Source organism: Rana temporaria, chromosome 3 (assembly GCF_905171775.1).
Source record: "Rana temporaria chromosome 3, aRanTem1.1, whole genome shotgun sequence".
Lineage (NCBI taxonomy): Eukaryota > Metazoa > Chordata > Amphibia > Anura > Ranidae > Rana > Rana temporaria.
Genome location: NC_053491.1, coordinates 277,883,484 through 277,902,763, shown reverse-complemented (window position 1 = coordinate 277,902,763; position 19,280 = coordinate 277,883,484). Strand labels below are relative to the sequence as shown.

The 19,280-nt window shown below is 43.4% G+C and overlaps 1 protein-coding gene across 3 annotated transcripts in view; it reads right to left on the bottom strand.

Annotated features, from left to right (window-relative positions):
* Positions 1-19,280, bottom strand: part of DOCK2 (dedicator of cytokinesis 2) — a 325,179-nt gene that overhangs the window by 142,099 nt on the left and 163,800 nt on the right. For all 3 annotated transcript variants that reach the window (XM_040344676.1, XM_040344678.1, XM_040344677.1), the window contains exon 25: positions 3,096-3,202. In XM_040344676.1, the coding sequence (XP_040200610.1) occupies positions 3,096-3,202 (107 nt within the window). The remainder of the gene's footprint in view (positions 1-3,095; positions 3,203-19,280) is intronic.

The following is a 19,280-nucleotide window of genomic DNA, read 5'->3' as shown; positions in this document are numbered from 1 at the left end:
GTTTTTCCCGACGAGATTCCTGGCAAGCTTTTCTTGCAATGCCGAGTGTACACATGGCACATTCAAAAGAACTGCCATTCTTTTGAATGGCAAGAACGCGGTGACATCATCGACAAGACGAGTATGCACTCATCACATTCGATGTTGTCGCCGCCATCTTGCTTCACCCTACACTACCCTTGTAAGCTACCGCGCATGCGTCAAAGTCTCATTGAGCATGCGTGGGCTTACAGGAGGACAGGTTAGCTTGTAGCCGCATACACACACACACAGTTTTTTCGTCGGGAAACAGGCCGACGAGAATCCCGATGAGAAAATAGAGAGCAGGTTCTCTATTTTTCTCGTCGAGATTCCCGGCAGTTTTCTCAACGAGAAAACATACACACACGACCGGTTTTCTCGGCAAAAAGCTCTGCCAGCAGTTTCGGACGTGTGTACGAGGCTATATCCTTGTCAAGTTGTAAGTTGTTCGATAAAGCATTAAAAAAAGTTTTATAGAGATCTAGCACAACTTTGCCTATACACTGAACCTGATGAATATTGAAGTGTGCTATGGAGCAGTGTTGGAGAGTTGGGAAGTGCAAGTTGATGAAATGGAAGAGAGTAAAAAGGTATACATTGGTACAGTAGCGGACAGTGGGGAAGTCCGGTGTCAGTGCAGTGATTATGAGAGTTTGGTTGTACACATGAGTGCAGTGGTGAAGGGCGAGGAAATGTGCTTTAATGTAGTGGTAGTAAGGAAGGAAGTGTGTGGTGGTGGTGAGTGAGGAAGAGCACTTCAGCGCAGTGACAAAGAGAGGATGTGCACTTCACTGCAGAAACAATTAATGAGGAAGTGAATGTTGGTGCAGTAGTAGTGGGTGTGGAAGTTCAGGTTGGATAATGTGCTGCAGTGATGGCTAGTAAGGGTTGGTTCACATCTAGGCAGTTGCAGTTGAGGCAGTTTTCTTGGTGCATTTTGCATTTTTGAACCCTGCCTTGCCCCCTGCACTCACTGGAGTGCTGGGCTGTGGAGGGGGTGGGAGCCGATCCAGGCATGTTAGAGGATCCTCAAAAATATGGTCGTGATTTTTCCCAAGCCTGGACCAGCTCTGTGACGGTACAACAATCTGTATTTCTCCTTTAAATAGTTAATGGACATCACAATGGGCAGGGTCACACGGTGATGTCACCGAGTGGTCCTGCCCATTAGCTATTTAAGAATTATCAATCAGTTTGTCGTGATTGATGCTGGATCCACACCAAGGGGCATTGTTTTAGTTTTTTAAATAAAGGAACTGGCAAAAACTGTCTCTGTGTTTTTATTTATTTTTGACACTTTTTGGGTGAATATTTTATATTGGGGGCATGTGGCTTGTATGGTTCAGGAGGGGGTGCTAGCTTTCCTGGCCTGCCAGGCTGCATGCTTGGATAAGAGTCTGGTATGGATTGGGGGGGACCCCACGCTGTTTTTTTTTGTTATTTTTCTTTGCTTGCAAGCCTTTTTTTTTACATTCAGCTGTCAGTTTGGAACCCCGCTGACAGCTAATGACTCATCGGTTGTTAAGAACGAGGCAGCCACCCACTCATTAACAACCAGCTATTCACAGTTTGCTATGGAGAAAAAAACACACAAAATGCATGTAAACGCATCAATAACGCAACGCATTGAAGTCTATTACATACAAAACACAAGCTGCAAAAAAAGTCCCTGACCCTGTCCAAAAATGCAACGGCTGAAAAACGCATAGATGTGAAGGTTTCCCATAGGAAAACGTGTTAAATAGTCCATTTCTGCAAATCACAAAATGCACCAAAAAACACATAGGTGTGAACCTAGATAAATGTGCATCATCAGTGCAATTTACTGTGTATATATATATATATATATATATATATATATATATATATATATACAGGGCTCAAAATTTCAAGTCCTGAGCTACTAGCCAGGACTCAAGAGTTACTCGCCACCAGTTGCCCCACCTAATTCATACACAGCCCTGCGCCTAATTGCACCCGTAAACACGCCCTTGTAGATTATCTCATGGAATGACAATGTTTTATGCAGAATCAAGTTACAAAATTAATTATTACCAACAACAACTTTAACAAAATGGGACAGGGCACTGGGGGCAGACCAGAGGGACAGGGCACTGGGGGCAGACCAGAGGGACAGGGCACTAGAACTGGGTCTCTTCCCCATTCTCTTGCTGTCTCCTCTGCAACTCCCATCCATCCTCTCTCTCTCTTCCATTCATCTCATCATCAGGAGCCTGTGTGTGCGGCTCTACGCTTGCATGTCCCCACTTCCCCCTTTTATTTAGGCTGGCAGAGAGGAGAGGAGCTGCAGCACAGCGGGAGGGAGTACAATCCAGTGCTGAGATCCACACAACTGCACAGCCATTGACACCATAGCACAGCGCACACTGACAGCGCACAGCACACATTGAGACCAGTCTGTTCACAGTGCTCAGGCTAAACTGTTGGACACTTACATAGAGCACAAGGAGAAGAAAACTGCACAAACTAGAAGGCTGCCGCTCTCATGTCAGGGCAACTTTCAGTGAGCGCTGCACCGGAGTGGTAATTTTGGCAATCCTCCACCTCACTCATTACTTTCTGCTCTCCAGCTACATTGGTCGGGGGGGAGGGGGGCAGGCTCAGAGAGGTCATACTATTAGGTCCCATGGCTTAATGAGAATTGTAAGGAGAGCACCTGTGTACTGCTCTGCCTGTGCGCGGCTCACCAGACTACTTTTCCCGAGCATGCACCTTTCCTCTTCGGCCGCCAATCTCATTGGGACTCTAAGTGTAGGCACAGATTGGAGGGAGATTGCTCATGCAGCCCTGTCATCACTCGCCCCCAGCTTAAATCCACTCGCCAAATGCTAGTAGACGAGTGGAAATTTTGAGGGCTGTATATATATATATATATATATATATATATATATATATATTATGTTACAGGCAGTCATACACATGTGTGATACTCTCTCACTGTAGATATGACAAGGTAAAAACATTGAGATATATTACATTCATTTTGCCGAAATGCTTGATAAACAAGACGTTTTCATCCCAGTTAACTATGCAACTATGAAATGCAGGCTTACCTTGCCTTTTGAACAGATTGCTACGAACAATCTCATTCATTGACTGCACCTTTTGTTGTTGTAACTTATCAGGGGGGATACAGGTATAAAAATCGTACAACAGCTGGCTGTAATAATAAAAAAAAAATGGTTGAAGAATTATAGAAGGACATTATGTTTTAAATGTTTTGCATTGCGCGGAATCACTTTTTCTCTTTAGCATTTAGCATTACATTTTGCTCACTTCCAATATTGACAGTATGCTGATTTTTATTTTTTTTGCTGTACATACCGTCGATTAGCTACTTTCCTCCCCGGCTTCTGGGTAGTGAATTCCGCGGGAGTGGGCGTTTCTATGCAGAGGCTAAGTGATTGACGTGATGACAAAAACTATAAGGCGTGTCACCAGTTTCCGAAAGAAGCCCAACGTCGGTGCGCAGGCGCCGTATATAGCCGACTCGCAGTTCGGCTTCTTTTCGGAAACTGGTGACGCGCCTTATGCGCCGGGGGGGGAAGTTTTTGTCATCACGTCAATCACTTAGCCTCTGCATAGAAACGCCCACTCCCGCAGGATTCACTACCCAGAAGCCGGGGGGGGGGGGGGGGGGAATAGCTATACGACGTTATGTACAGCAAAAAATAAATAAAAAATCAGCATACTGTCAATGTTGGAAGTGAGCACAATGTAATGTTAGAAAAATGTTTTTAGGGTGAACCTCCGTTTTAAGGTGAAAAAACAGGTACCTTTACAACTTCTTTAATCCAGCTCTGAGCAATCCTCTTATCTTTTTTCAGTAATATAAAAACAGACACAGAGAAATAGATGTCAGTTTCTTCCCCCTTGCTGTGAGTAACAGGTGATTTTCTTATCTCATACACAAGTGTGAGAGGCATTCTGTGTACTTCACATCCCCCCTTTTCTTCTCCACATCTCCCAGGATTGGCTGCTGCATAATTGGGCATGCTGTGGTGACTTTCCTGGGTTTTGACTGATGTTAGTGATCATGGGGCATAATCCACGAGACCAGCAAAAGTTCAGTGTAAGAAACATAGATGCTTGGCCAAGGGGAGTGTAGAGGTGGGCAAGAAGTCTACTGATGTCATACCTCCACCCACCGAGCCCTGGACAACAGACCCGCCCACAGAATACAGAGTATTGCAGGGCTCCAAACGGCTAAAGGGGAGATATTTGACAGGTAAGGATACATGCAGGAGGCAAATTCTTATAGGTGAGCACTATGGAAGTCATTTAGAAATGATAAGAGTGGGTTTACATCCACTTCTATGTATTAAGGTAAAAAACCTCCTTTAGTGTAGCAGCCCCCCAGAGCCCCCCTTTAACTTATCTGAACCCTGTCTTTCCAGCGTCGGGAACGAGTACACTTGATCTTGCCAGTGACCGGGTTCTGATTGAATAGATTCATAGCAGCGCAGCCATTTTCTCAATGTGCTCCCCCCCCTGCTGTCAATCAAATTCAATGACACAGGAGCCGGGGTGGAGAGTAATTCTGCTGTCTGTGTCAATGGACACAGCAGCAGGACTCGGGAGCACGCACGCATGGGTATCCCTAGGGAAGTGCTTCCCCGGGGGGGCACTCAATGCGGGGAGGAGCGCTGCTAAGGGACCCCAGAAGAGGAGGATCCGTGCCTTTTTGTGCAAAACCCTTGCACAGAGGAGGTAAGTATGACATGTTTGTTATTTAAAAAAACACCTTAGTGTACCTTTAAGTTGTGAGTGACGTCCACATTTATCATTAAAGAAGGGCATCTTAAAGACAGAGATTAATGTGCACACACTCTCACACAATAGCACAAAGCTGTTCCTACAGCCACTCATTCAGACACATAACTTTTTTCTCATTCAGAAGGCTAAGCACATGTTGCGTGATAGATATGCTTTCTTCAAGTACACGTCCTTCAAGAGGAGAGAAGAGGAGATTAACGGGGGATAGGATCAACATAAGTACATAAGTGGTCCATATAGTGAACTTAAGGTTAACACAGAGGTCAAGTGGACATTCTTTACATCTGCAGGAAAAAATATTTAATCTCCAAATACGGAAAGGTTTCTTCACAGTAAGGGCTGTGAAAATGTGGAATAGACTCCCTCCAGAGCTGGTTCTGTCCAGCTCAGTAGATTGCTTTAAAATGAGGAAAAAAAGTTGCGCTAACTGTAAATATTGTAAACCAGTAGCAGCTAGCACCAACAAAAGACAATATTGTGTACAAAGAATAAAAAAGAAAAAGTGCAGCGCTGAGTATTCAGTGAAATGAATCAAAAAATATGGTAAATAATCAAAATTCAGTGAAAAATCAAAGAAATTTAAAAAAGAAAAAAGAGGGGGACACACCCCCAAGTAATGTGACAGGTAAATAACCTGAAAGACAGCTAGAAAGTGAGATCTAGCTGGATAATGTGTAATATAAACACACCGTGATAGGTGAGAGGACACAAAAATAAATGATAATGAGAACCTCAAATGAAGTCCATATAATTTATACGTGTAACTCCAAAATGTAAATGTGATAGTCCAAGGTCAAAATGGCCTATACAGTCCAAAGAAATATATATATGCAATGTATTTCCTTTATTGGAGTTGGTCAAAAGTTCTTTGTGGAAAAGACCAGATGACTGTAGAGGAATGGAAGATGTTGTGATCTTCTCAGGTATGGAACTCAGATGTTCTTAATAAGCAGTTGGAACCTCATCAGCAATCCACAATGGTATCCAAATAAACAAGTATAAAGATGGGTACTCTTACCGGAAAGTGTGGACATACACGTCAGCGACGGTATGTCAAACACGCATGTACGAGCTCCTAGGCAGCCGTGATGTCAATGGGGAAGCTGTTTGATGTGCCAGCCTTTAATCCGCCAGGACGGGTCCAATCCAATGAGAGGAGACAGCTCGTGCAGGTGTGGTTCTCAGATGAAAGAGTGTAGTATGCAGGCCAAACGTAGAAACCATGTAAGGGAAAACGTACTCACATAGTGCGGTTAATCCCAAAACAAGCCTTTATTAGGCATAGAAAATAAAAGCAGAGCTTGAAGTTGAAGAGCTCTGCCGCTCGAAACATGTCGGGTACATAGCTCATACGCTACTTGCTCATTACGCCATATTTTACTTGTGATCACTTGTACTCGTCTTTCACTGGGCTTGTACTTTTTTATCTATTTTATATATTTTTATCCAGTTTTTTGTTTATTTTGGCTTTTATTTTCTATGCCTAATAAAGGCTTGTTTTGGGATTAACCGCACTATGTGAGTACGTTTTCCCTTACATGGTTTCTACGTTTGGCCTGCATACTACACTCTTTCATCTGAGAACCACACCTGCACGAGCTGTCTCCTCTCATTGGATTGGACCCGTCCTGGCGGATTAAAGGCTGGCACATCAAACAGCTTCCCCATTGACATCACGGCTGCCTAGGAGCTCGTACATGCGTGTTTGACATACCGTCGCTGACGTGTATGTCCACACTTTCCGGTAAGAGTACCCATCTTTATACTTGTTTATTTGGATACCATTGTGGATTGCTGATGAGGTTCCAACTGCTTATTAAGAACATCTGAGTTCCATACCTGAGAAGATCACAACATCTTCCATTCCTCTACAGTCATCTGGTCTTTTCCACAAAGAACTTTTGACCAACTCCAATAAAGGAAATACATTGCATATATATATTTCTTTGGACTGTATAGGCCATTTTGACCTTGGACTATCACATTTACATTTTGGAGTTACACGTATAAATTATATGGACTTCATTTGAGGTTCTCATTATCATTTATTTTTGTGTCCTCTCACCTATCACGGTGTGTTTATATTACACATTATCCAGCTAGATCTCACTTTCTAGCTGTCTTTCAGGTTATTTACCTGTCACATTACTTGGGGGTGTGTCCCCCTCTTTTTTCTTTTTTAAATTTCTTTGATTTTTCACTGAATTCAGTAGATTGCTTTAACCACTTGCCTACTGTGCACATACACCCCCTTCCTGCCCAGACGAAATTTTAGCTTCCGGCACTGCGTCGCTTTAACTGACAATTGCGCGGTCGTGCGACGTGGCTCCCAAACAAAATTGACGTCCTTTTTTCCCCACAAATAGAGCTTTCTTTTGGTGGTATTTGATCGCCTGTGTGGTTTTTCTTTTTTGGGCTATAAACAAAAAAAGAGCGTAAATTTTTTTAAAAAAATACAATATTTTTTACTTTTTGCTATAATAAATATCCAATTTTTTTTTTAAAACATTTTTTTTTATCTCAGTTTAGGCCGATATGTATTCTTCTACATATTTTTGGTAAAAAAATAAATCGCAATAACCGTATAGTGACTGGTTTGCGCAAAAGTTATATTGCCTACAAAATAGGGGACATAATTATGATTTTATTTATTTATTTTTGACTAGGAATGGCGGCGATCTGCGATTTTTTTCCAGGACTGCGACATTATAGTGGACACATTGGACACTTTTGACACATTTTTGGGACCATTCACATTTATACAGTGAACAGTGCTATAAATATGCATTGATTACTGTATAAATGTGACTGGCAGGGAAGGGGTTAACCACTAGGGGGCAGGGAAGGGGTTAAATGTGTAGCCTAGAGAGTGTTATAACTGTAGGGGGAGGGAACTGACTGGGGGAGGTGACCGATCTGTGTCCCTATGTACAAGGGACACAGCATCGGTCTCCTCTCCTTGACAGGACGTGGATCTCTGTGTTTACACACAGAGATCCACGGTCCTGCTCAGTTACTGGGCAATCGCGGGTGCCTGGCGGCCATTGTGGCCGCCGGGCACACGCATTGTGTTCCCAGTAACGCGACGGGTGCGCACCCCCTAGCGGCTTTAAATGACAGGACGTCATATGACGTCCTGTCAGAACAACAGAGTATTCCGCCCGCCGTCATTTGACGGCGGGCGGGTATTAGGCAGGCCTGGATTATTTTCCCAAATGTACATAATATAACTGATACTAACATTTATAGGTAAAGTTGATTGAGGGAATATCCATTTGCCTCTTGAGGAATCAGGAATAAATCTTTTCCCCTGCTGGAGCAAATTTGATCATGCTTTGCTGGGGTTTTTTGCCTTCCTCTGGATCAACTGTAGGTATAGGATTGTGTATATAGGATTGTATTTTTTTTCTTTCCTTTTATTGGTTAAACTAGATAGACTTGTGTCTTTTTTCAACCTGACTAAATATAACTAACTTTAAAGTGGAGGTTCACCCAAAAAAATCAATTTTTAACATTAGATTAAGGCTAATTACGGGAAGCACAATCGGGTGTTTTTTTTTTTTAAATCAATGCAGTAAATCAATGCAGTACTTACCGTTTTAGAGATCGATGTTCTCCGTGGCTTCCGGGTATAGGCTGCAGGACTGGGCGTTCCTATTTGATTGACAGCCTTCTGACGGTCGCAGACAGCGCGTCACGAGTTTCCGAAAGTAGCCGAACGTCGGTGCGCACCGTATAGAGCCGCACCGACGTTCGGCAACTCGTGACGCGCTGTATGCAACCGTCAGAAGGCTGTCAATCAAATAGGAACGCCCAGTCCCGAAGACCATACCCGGAAGCGGCGGAGAAGATCTATCTCTAAAACGGTAAGTACTGCATTGCTTTAAAAAAAAAACACCCGATTGTGCTTCCCGTAATTAGGACCAATCTAATGTTAATTTTTTTTTTTCAAATGAACCCCTGCTTTAACTGTGTCATGCTTAGACACAAGCCTCTCCTTTCCTAATTTTCATTTTATTTATTTAATTTTTGTTTAACTTATACTGAATTGTCAGATATGTTTTACTTTTTGTATTGATTTATTTTGAATTTTTGATGCCTTTGTGTGATAGAATAAAATCACACTTACTTTGGAATCAGCTGGTCAGCTTATTACATTTATTGCACGCAATCACCTTAGACACTAAATAATTATTATAAGTATCCCAAAATTCTACACTTTCTCTTTAACAAATGTTGTCATTGCTTTATCAGGATTTCAGTAAATGCTCCATGCTTCTAGGAATAGGAAAGCGTAATGCCCCGTACACACCATCACTTTATGTGATGAAAAAAAACGACATTTTCTGTGAAGTAAAAAATGACGTTTTTGAAACTTCAATTTTCAAAGACGAAGTTGCCTACACACCATCGTTTTTCTCACAATGTTCTAGCAAAGCGAGGTTACGTTCACCACGTTTTTCCATTGAAGCTCGCTTCATAAGTAGCTTCTGGGCATGCGCGGATGAAAAAACGTCGTTTTAAACAACGTTTTGGCTACACACGGTCAATTTCTGTGAAGTAAAAGTTGACGTTTTGAAAAACGACACATAAAATTGAAGCATGCTTCAATTTTTTTTGGTCGTTTTTTAGAAGACATAAAACAACGTTTTCCCCCACACACGGTCAATTAAAGTGACGTTTTTAAAAACGTTGTTTTTTTTCATCACATAAAGTGATGGTGTGTATGCGGCATAAGACTCTCATCTGCAATGAAGGAACAGACAACCAGGGCTGCACAGGGAAGTTGAATATCTGAGAATGGGGGTTTTCATTAAAGTAACCAGCAACTTTGCCCATTCAGGGCAAAGTAATGCCTTGTACACACGATCGTAATTTCCATCGCAGTTTACTCCGACAGTTTTTTCTGATGGAATTCCGTTCAAGCTGTCTTGCATACACACTGTCACACCAAATTCCGACCATCCAAAACACGGTGACGTACAACATTACGACGAGCAGAGAAAAATGAAGTTCAATGCTTCCGAGCATGTGTCAACTTGATTCTGAGCATGCTTGTTTTTTTCTCCGTCGGAGTTCCATACAGATGAAAGGAATTTCCGATAGAAATGTGTGTACAAGGCATTAGAGTCTATTCAATGCCTATATAGCACTTTTGCTTTACCATTGAGGGATTCTGTCTCTACAGCAGAATTTAGCTGAACAAAGCATGCCCTTCTAGTGGGATTTTACCTCCAGAACACGCATTATATTTTCCTTGTATTCTGCCCCAAGAACATAAACCCAGATTCAGAATTCCATGACAGCAGTGAGATGACTCTTCCAGGAACTTACTAACCTGTTTTAACACCAGCAGTATACATGCATTTGTCCCACAGTGACAAGTCTCCACAGTGTAAGCCATAACTCTCAGCGCTCAACTCCCATGTATGTTCATTAATAAGGTGACCAGATTTTTTTTAATTAAATCCGGGGACATATTTTTTTTTTACTAGTAATGGCAACAATCAGCGACTCTGCCTGTGGCCGCCCGCCTCACAGCCTCTCAAGTCTTACTCTCTGGGCCCCGGCTACTACTGGATGGGTAGTGGAGGAAGATCACTCCGCCAAGGAAGGCAAAGAGACAGGCAGGCGGCTGGCCAGGATTTGAGCCAAGGCAGAATAACATGCAACTGAAGCTGAATGGGCAAGCACCCAAAACTGAAGAAATATTCCCTCCGCTCCGACCAGCACATGATCATCAGAAAGGGGCACAGATAATGAAAAAAATACAACCCCCTAAGCTAGTAGGCACGGCGGAGCGGGGGTGTTTAATTCTATTTTTTTTATTTTAATTCTGCACTGACTGTCTTTGAAATTGCCCCTGCCCCTTATTAAATCCATTCTGGGGACAAAACCAGGGACAGACTTGGTCCGGGGACAGTATCCTCAATCAGGGGACTGTCCCCTGAAACTGGGGATGTCTGGTCACCCTATTCATTAACCCCCTTGGTGACAAGTGTCCAGCATTTGGGTTTTAACTCCTCGGTGATGTGTATGTTAACCTCTTAGCTGTCAATCTCCAATGTATATTATCCCCTCAGTGACCGGTCCCCAGCATATATGCAGTAACCCCTTATAATTAGTCAACATTATATGTGTGTAAACCCCTGGTTGCTTTGTATTACTACACTTTAAAATGCAATTACTGCTCTTGGCATTGCTTTTTTTAAATCCATTTTCAGCCATCAAATTAATTGTTTTTATTAATATATGTAGGTGTTGCACAACAGGAGTGAAAGGACATGTAGTCACACATTTTAAATGCTACCCATGCCTATTTCAGTGGGGTTTTAAGGTGTACACACATTTTTGTGTATGGAAACCTCCCATAGATGAGTAAGGCCAGAGGTGGCTCTTGCTGGTATACTGATGATGTTGTTGTAGTGCAGATAAAGTTAAGCCACAATGTAAAGGATAATGACAACATAATCAACTGATGACACTGGTCTAACTATTGCATTTAATAATACAAAGATTATTGCAAGTCTTGCCCTGATATTTCCCAAATTTTAATTGTAGTCTATATTTATTCTTACTTGTTCTCGCCGTACCTGTCTCGTTTTTTTTTTTTGTTTAGCTATCCAGCTGAATGAAAAAACAGAGCCGATTTCCCCATTCACACATTTGAGGTGGATGAGGAAATCCTCCCTGCTGTGACATTGTATTCTGACAGCTGGACTCCCCCATCGTCAGAATACACTGATCAAGGCTGCAGCCCATTGGCTGCATGCGCTGACTGAGCAGAAATTTTCCAACAAGTCTGTTAATGAAAAGTCATTCGATAGATCAACTTCTCGTGACTGGGAATGATCCATGTATGGCAAGCTTTACTGTCTATTTGATGGGTGTCCAACAGATCAGAAAGTCAGTTGAAATTCCCCATAGGGAATACAGACAGCAATAAAAAACCCTTGTTTTCTAGAATATAAAGAAAGATCTGGGGCCGGATTCAGATAGCCTTTACGCCGGCATATCTATTGATACGCCGCGTAAATGCTACGAAGCGCTGGCGTATCTTCTTTCTGTATTCAGAAAGCTAGATACGCCAGAATTTCCCTGAGATCCGACCGGCGTAAGTGTCTTACACCATCGTATCTTAGGCTGCATATTTACGCTGGCCGCTAGGTGGCACTTCTGTATATTTCCGTGAGGAATATGCAAATTAGGTAGTTACGCCGATTCAGAAACGTACGTCCGCCCGGCGCATTTTGTTACGTCGTTTACGTTAGGCTTTTTCCGGCGTAAAGTTACCCCTGCTATATGAGGGGTATCCTATGTTAAGTATGGACGTCGTCCCCGCGTCGAATTTTGAAAATTTTACGTCGTTTGCGTAAGTCGTTCGCGAATAGGGCTGTACGTAAGTTCCGTTCACGTCTAAAGCATTGACGATTTGCGGCGTAATTTCGAGCATGCGCACTGGGATTTTTTCACGAACGGCGCATGCGCCGTTCGTAAAATACGTCAAGTACGTGGGGTCACAGTGAATTTAAATAAAACACGCCCACATCATCCACATTTGAATTAGGCAGGCTTACGCCGGACCACAGACGTTACGTCGCCGTAACTAAGGGCGCAAGTTCTTTCTGAATACGGAACTTGCGCCCTAATTTACGATCCAATTTACGCCCCGCGGAAAGATACACCAATGTATCTGAATCCGGCCCCTGGACTTTATTGCTTTCTGTCTCCCCATGAGGAAGATACCCTCTGACACCCTATGTAGTTAATACTGTACTTTTCAATAGTTTTAAACAGGTAGGCAGATAAGGATTTTTTACTTTTCAGACCTGCCGTGCTGATGTCTTCTTAGGAGTATGTCCTCTGACCTTTCAGCGTCATTGGACGCAAAAGACTGAGTAAGGTGAAAAAGAAGTGCTACAGATAACTGTTTCAGAATAAAGCTGAGTATTGCAACCTGTAGACTTTGAGGGGTAGGCAAACTTAAAGAGGTAGAGATCCACCTGAACAATATGGCAGAAGGCAAAGATCACCAGCACATTGTTGCCTCCTCACTCCTGTTTTAAACCTCTTATTGCCATACTACCGTGTTGCAATCATATACATTACAGGGCAATCGTGGGTTTAAATCAGGTGTGAGGAGGCAACATATCAACTCCTCACCACCTGTCAAACAGACTAGGATCGCTTTTAAAAAAAGCAGCAGAACCTGCTGCACTTCTGAATGAGCCCTTAGTTGCATTCAGCAGCAGAGCCCTTAAGGCTCGTTCACACGTACAATTGGGGGGTGGAAAAACCCTGCGGTTGAGTCATAGTTTTACTGCCCCCAATCCCTACCACCTTTAACTGCTGAGGCAGCAGCCAAAGGTGTATACATACCGCGGCAGGAATTAAGCCCCCTGTTGCTTTTGGTGTGTGCTACCGCCTGCCAAACGAGACCCATTCAATTAAATGGGTCCACTCTGCAAGTACCCCACAATTGCATGCTTCTGCAGGGTCCAAAGTGTTAAAGCAGATGGTGAGAAAGCAACACAATGCTGCCTGCCTGTTTGCTTTACTTCACAAGGTTGCAGGGCACTTGCAGAATGATCTCATTCACTCGAATGGGCCATGATTGGCAGGGGCTACACCCACCAACCATGACAGGGCATATAACTCCTGCTGCATCTCCGACATGTGTACATCCCTGGCCACTGGAGCTAAAAGGCATGCAGTTGGGGTAGGGGTGATAAAAACACATCTTAACTTTGGGGTTTTACCACCACTCAAACTGCAAATGTAAATAAACCCTTGCTGTTCTGAACCCCCTATAAGGCTGCTTTCACATTGATGTGCTGCAGTTTATCTGCACCGTGGGTGCAGCGCAGTGCATCTGCAACTCAACTTTCATGGGTTAGCTGCACTGAGCCATTGACTTTCACTTTCTGAAATAGCACCAAAACTCCTGCATTCAGAAAGCGCATAAAACCCGCAGGATATAATAGAAGTCTATGGCTAAGTGCAGCAAACCCACAGGAAAGCCACCGGTAATACTGCACAGCACCCACAGTGTGAGGAACTTGACACACATCAGTGTGAAAGCAGACCTATACTATTATGCCCAGTGTATTGCTTCACACTGACTTGATGATCTCTTCTTTCCTGCTGCTGGCAATACTCTGGAGACCGCTAGCTGGGATAAGAGGTGGAGTGCAGTTGTTATCACTCCGCATTGGGACAGGAGCCAGCACTACATAGAAGGCATCGGCTTATACGGCTCTTTCTTCCTACTACAGCTCCATCTTACAGAAAGTCCCTCTGCATTGCACTCTGTTTGATGCTCTGGAATGGTGGGTCAGTAAGTCCAGACCATGATCTACCAGTCACCTGTCTATGATCTACTGGTAGATTGCAATCTACAGGTTGCTGACTCCACTTTATTCAATTGTGTTAGCATACAAGGTTTGTATTTAATAAGCAACAACCACTATATGTCATTGCTGTGTGCCTACTACATTGTATGATCACTAGATGGCAGTGTTACGTTTGTGAGTTCATGTTTTGTCTATGCCTCATAAGTAATAAAAGAGTTCCTGCTCCTGACGCAGTTTCTCCAGAGAAACAACAGACTGTCTGCCTGTACTTTGTCTAGCCCCAAAAGATTATATCTAACAGGTTATGGGCCCAGGACATGTTACAGAAGCCCAGGATATAATACAGATTACCCCTGGATATAGCCAGATACAGTGAGCTAGAGCAATCGAGTGCAGGAGACAGCAACAGAAAGACAAACAGCAGAAATGGCTGCTGCCGTCCCCTCAGCAAAGTTCTCCATTGCAAATCTGACGAATCAGAACTACCAATCTTGGAAATTCAAGATGAAAATGCTGCTTATAAGAGAAGGTACGTGGAAATGTATAAATGAACCAAGACCTGCACAGCCCACAGAGGAGTGGTTAGACAGAGATCAGAAGGCGCAGAGCACAATCTCCCTGTGCATAGATGATGATCAAATCATACATATATGTAACTGTCAGACTGCAAAAGACATGTGGGAAGAGTTACAGAAAGCACATGAAAGAGTTAATCTCAGCAATAAACTGTATTTAATCAGAAAGCTCTATCAGACAAAAGATTTCCATGTTGCAGCGCTATTATTAAGTGGACTTCCTGAAAGTTATGAGACACTTGTAACAGCACTAGATGCACGTCCAGATGATGATCTGACACTGGAATATGTTAAAGGCAAGCTTGTGGATGAATACAAGCGCAAAACTGAAAGCATGAGTAATGTGAGTGTGTGTTCAGAGACGGCTTTAAAGACGAAATACAAAAATAAACACAGTAACGTGCAGCTAGAAAAGCGGGAATGCTTTGTGTGCAAGAAACCAGGACACCTAAAAGCAGATTGTAGAATCTGGAAAGCTAGAATGCAAAAACAAAGTGCATTGCAACAAGCTAAGAATGTCATAGAAACAAAGGAGTATGCATTCGGATCCAAAAATGATGTCACCTCTGTGCAAGCATGGTGTGTGGACTCAGGTGCTACAAGTCACATGACAAATGACCGAAGTTTCTTCGCTCAGCTTGATGAAAGCAAAACAGAAGGGATAACTACAGCTAATGGACAATTCATGAAATCAGTGGGAATAGGAGATGGCTTTCTATACTGTCCTATCTCTCCAGATATCACTAAAAAGATCCATATGATGAATGTTCTGTATGTGCCAGATCTTGAAAGCAACCTTTTGTCAGTAAAGAAACTCACTAACCAAGGCAATGTAGTCACATTTCAGGGTGACAGTTGTATCATAACAAAAGGGGATTGCTTGCTTGCAAAGGCTAAAATCATAGATGAACTATATCAGCTCAACTGCAGTGAAATGGTTAAAATAGCCAAAGAGGATAAACATTCAAACTGCATCCACACTTGGCACAGACGATTGGGGCACAGAAATTCTGATACAATAAAGAAAATAGTTGAGAATAACTATGCAAGTGGTATTAAGATTAATCCATGTGATCACATAATGATTTGTACCAGCTGTATTAAAGGAAAAATGGCAAGGACACCTTTTCCCAAGCAGACCAACAGCAAAGCTCAAAAACCTCTGGACTTAATACATTCAGATCTTTGTGGTCCAATGAAAACTATGACTCCAGGAAAAAAAAAGTACTTCCTGACCTTCATTGATGATTACTCCAGATATACCACAGTATTTCTACTTCACAATAAGGATGAAGTGCCAGAGAAATTAGAAGAGTATCTCGCTCAAGTAAATAATATTTTTGGCGGAATGCCCAGAGTACTACGAACAGATAATGGCTCAGAATATACAAGTGGTAAAACACAAGCCATTCTCAGGAAGCATGGAATTATGTTCCAGACAATAGTTCCATATAACCCGGAGCAAAATGGAGTTGCAGAGAGAATGAACCGCACATTGTGTGAAAGTGGGAGGAGCATGCTATTTGATGCTGATATGCCAACTAAATACTGGGGAGAAGCTATCACAACTGCATGTTATCTTCAAAATCGCTTGCCGGGAAAAGCAACAACAAAAACTCCATATGAACTGTGGAACAAAAGGAAACCAGATGTAAGACACATCAGAATTTTTGGAAGTAAAGCTTATGTACACATTCCAAAATGAAAAACGTACAAAATGGAATGCATGTGCAAAAGAAGGTGTACTTGTGGGGTACAGTGAATCTCAAAAAGGATACAGGATTTTACATCAAGACACGAACAAGGTAACAGTCAGCAGAAGTGTGATTATTGATGAAACTTCTATGTGCTCAAAGTTTGAACAACAGACACAAACTATTCAAACTGAGAAAGAATCAACATCAGGCACTCAAGAAAATAAGGAAAGTGATACAGAAATAGAAATTACTGCAGAAGAATCAAAACCTGAATCTGAACCAGAAATACCTTCAGTCAAAAAATCAACCAGAATCAATAAAGGTGTTCCAGCTGAACGTTTATCTTACATAGCTCGCAGAGCTGTTCAAACTGAACCAGGTTCATGGAAAGAGATGCAGAAACTGCCAATGCATGAGAAACAAATATGGAATAAAGCCGCTGATGAAGAAATTACATCACTCGAAGATCTCCAGACATGGACACTTTCAGAGCTACCTCAAGGTAAACATGCCATAGGATTTAAATGGGTTTTTAAAACCAAATGTAACTCTGAAGGGAAAGTCTGTCGGTACAAGGCAAGGCTGGTTGCTAAAGGTTACTCACAGAAGTTCGGTGAGGACTATGATGCTACTTTTGCTCCAGTTGCTAAACAAAGTACTTTCAGAACACTAATGACAGTGGCTGCCATGCGTACAATGATTGTGAAACACCACGATATTAAGACAGCTTTTCTTAATGGTGATATTGAAGAAGAAATTTACATGTCACAGCCAGAAGGATATTTGAAAAAGGGACAAGAGCATCTTGTCTGCAAGTTGAATAAATCTCTTTATGGCCTTAAACAATCAGGTTCGAGCATGGAACCTGAAGATTAATCAAGTTCTACTAAATGAAGGATTTACAAGAAGCAAAGCTGATCCGTGCCTATATGCTAAACAAGTAGACACTGAGTGGATGTATCTGCTAATTTATGTAGATGACCTGATCATTGCTCACAAAAACAACAATGAAATTGCAAAGTTAACAGGAGTATTCAACGAGCACTTTGAAACTAAAGACCTAGGTGAAGTGACATATTATCTTGGAATTGACATCCAGCGTGAGAAAGATGGAAGTTTCCTGTTGAATCAGAGTGCAAAAATTGAATCTATTCTTCAGCAATTCAACATGACAGAGGCGAAAGGAGCAAGCACACCTATGGATACAGCCTATCCAAAGTTAGATGATCTTCTCACATCCAATGAACAATACAGACAAGCAGTGGGGGCACTTCTCTACATTGCAACCACTACACGTCCAGACATTGCAGCCAGCATGTCTCTTCTTTGCAGGCAAGTTGATAAACCACGTCAGAGAGACTGGAATGTGATCAAAAGAGTTATGAGATATCTGAAACAGACAAAAGACTTAAATTTGAAACTGTCAGCAAGTGGTGATTTAAACCTCGTGGGATACAGTAGGTGTTTGTGATATTGTGCTTTTAGCACGACAGCGTCGCGCTGATACTCGGCGACAGGGTGCCGAGATCTCGCCGACATCTCACACTCACTGGAATAGTGACAGCACATCCCAGCAAGCGCGTCATAGAAGCGACGGGAGATCCGACTTGGATTCCCGCCAATTCTACACGTGTGCGGCGTTTGTTATGAATCCTGAAGGGGAAGTCCCCGCCGGATTTTAAATAAAAATCCGGCATGGGTCCCCCCTCAGGAGCATACCGGGCCCTTAGGTCTGTTATGGGTTGTAAGGAGAGCCCCCCCTACGCCGGAAAAAACGGCGTAGGGGGTCCCCCTACAATCCATACCAGACCCGTATCCAAAGCACGCTACCCGGCCAGCCAGGAAGGGAGTGGGGACGAGCGAGCGCCCCCCCCCCCCCCCCTCCTGAGCCGTACCAGGCTGCATGCCCTCAACATGGGGGGGTTGGGTGCTCTGGGGCAGGGGGACGCACTGCGGCCCCCCCCACGTCAGAGCACCCTGTCCCCATGTTGATGAGGACAGGGCCCCTTCCCGACAACCCTGGCCGTTGGTTGTCGGGGTATGCGGGCGGGAGGCTTATCGGAATCTGGGAGCCCCCTTTAATAAGGGGGCCCCCAGATACCGGCCCCCCACCCTAAGTGAATGAGTATGGGGTACATCGTACCCCTACCCATTCACCTGCAAGAAAAGTGGTAAAAACACAAATAAACCACACAGTGTATTAAAATATTTTATTTTTCTGCTCCGGAGGCCGCCCCCTGTCTTCTTTATTAGCTCACAGCTGGGACTGTGAGGCCTATATAGGTCCGATGCAAGGCGCGCATCCGTCATTTCAGCGAGGAGGACCGGCGTGGCAACATCGGGAGAAGGAGAGAAGTGAAGAACATGACGTCACAGCACGGAAGAAGAACTCATCACAGCACGGAAGGAGAAGACGTACATCACGGAAGAAGACACCGGACAGCGAGACGAAGAACCGGGGTGCGCCGAGTCAACAACGGAGAGCGGCGAAGACAGAAGGAGAACCCCGGAGAGTTGAGAAGACCCGTCGGGATAGCGGAAGAAGAAGAGCCCCGCCGAAGACGCCGGAGGAAACCCGCCGGGGGGGTGGGGGCTTTTTTAAAAGCCACCCCCCCCGGCGGTGGAAGAGAACCAGACGGCGGCCCCCACCCACCCGAAGACGTCAAAGAAGAAGCCCCCCCTGGTAAAAGAGCTAATAAAGAAGACAGGGGGCGGCCTCCGGAGCAGAAAAATAAAATATTTTAATACACTGTGTGGTTTATTTGTGTTTTTACCACTTTTCTTGCAGGTGAATGGGTAGGGGTACGATGTACCCCATACTCATTCACTTAGGGTGG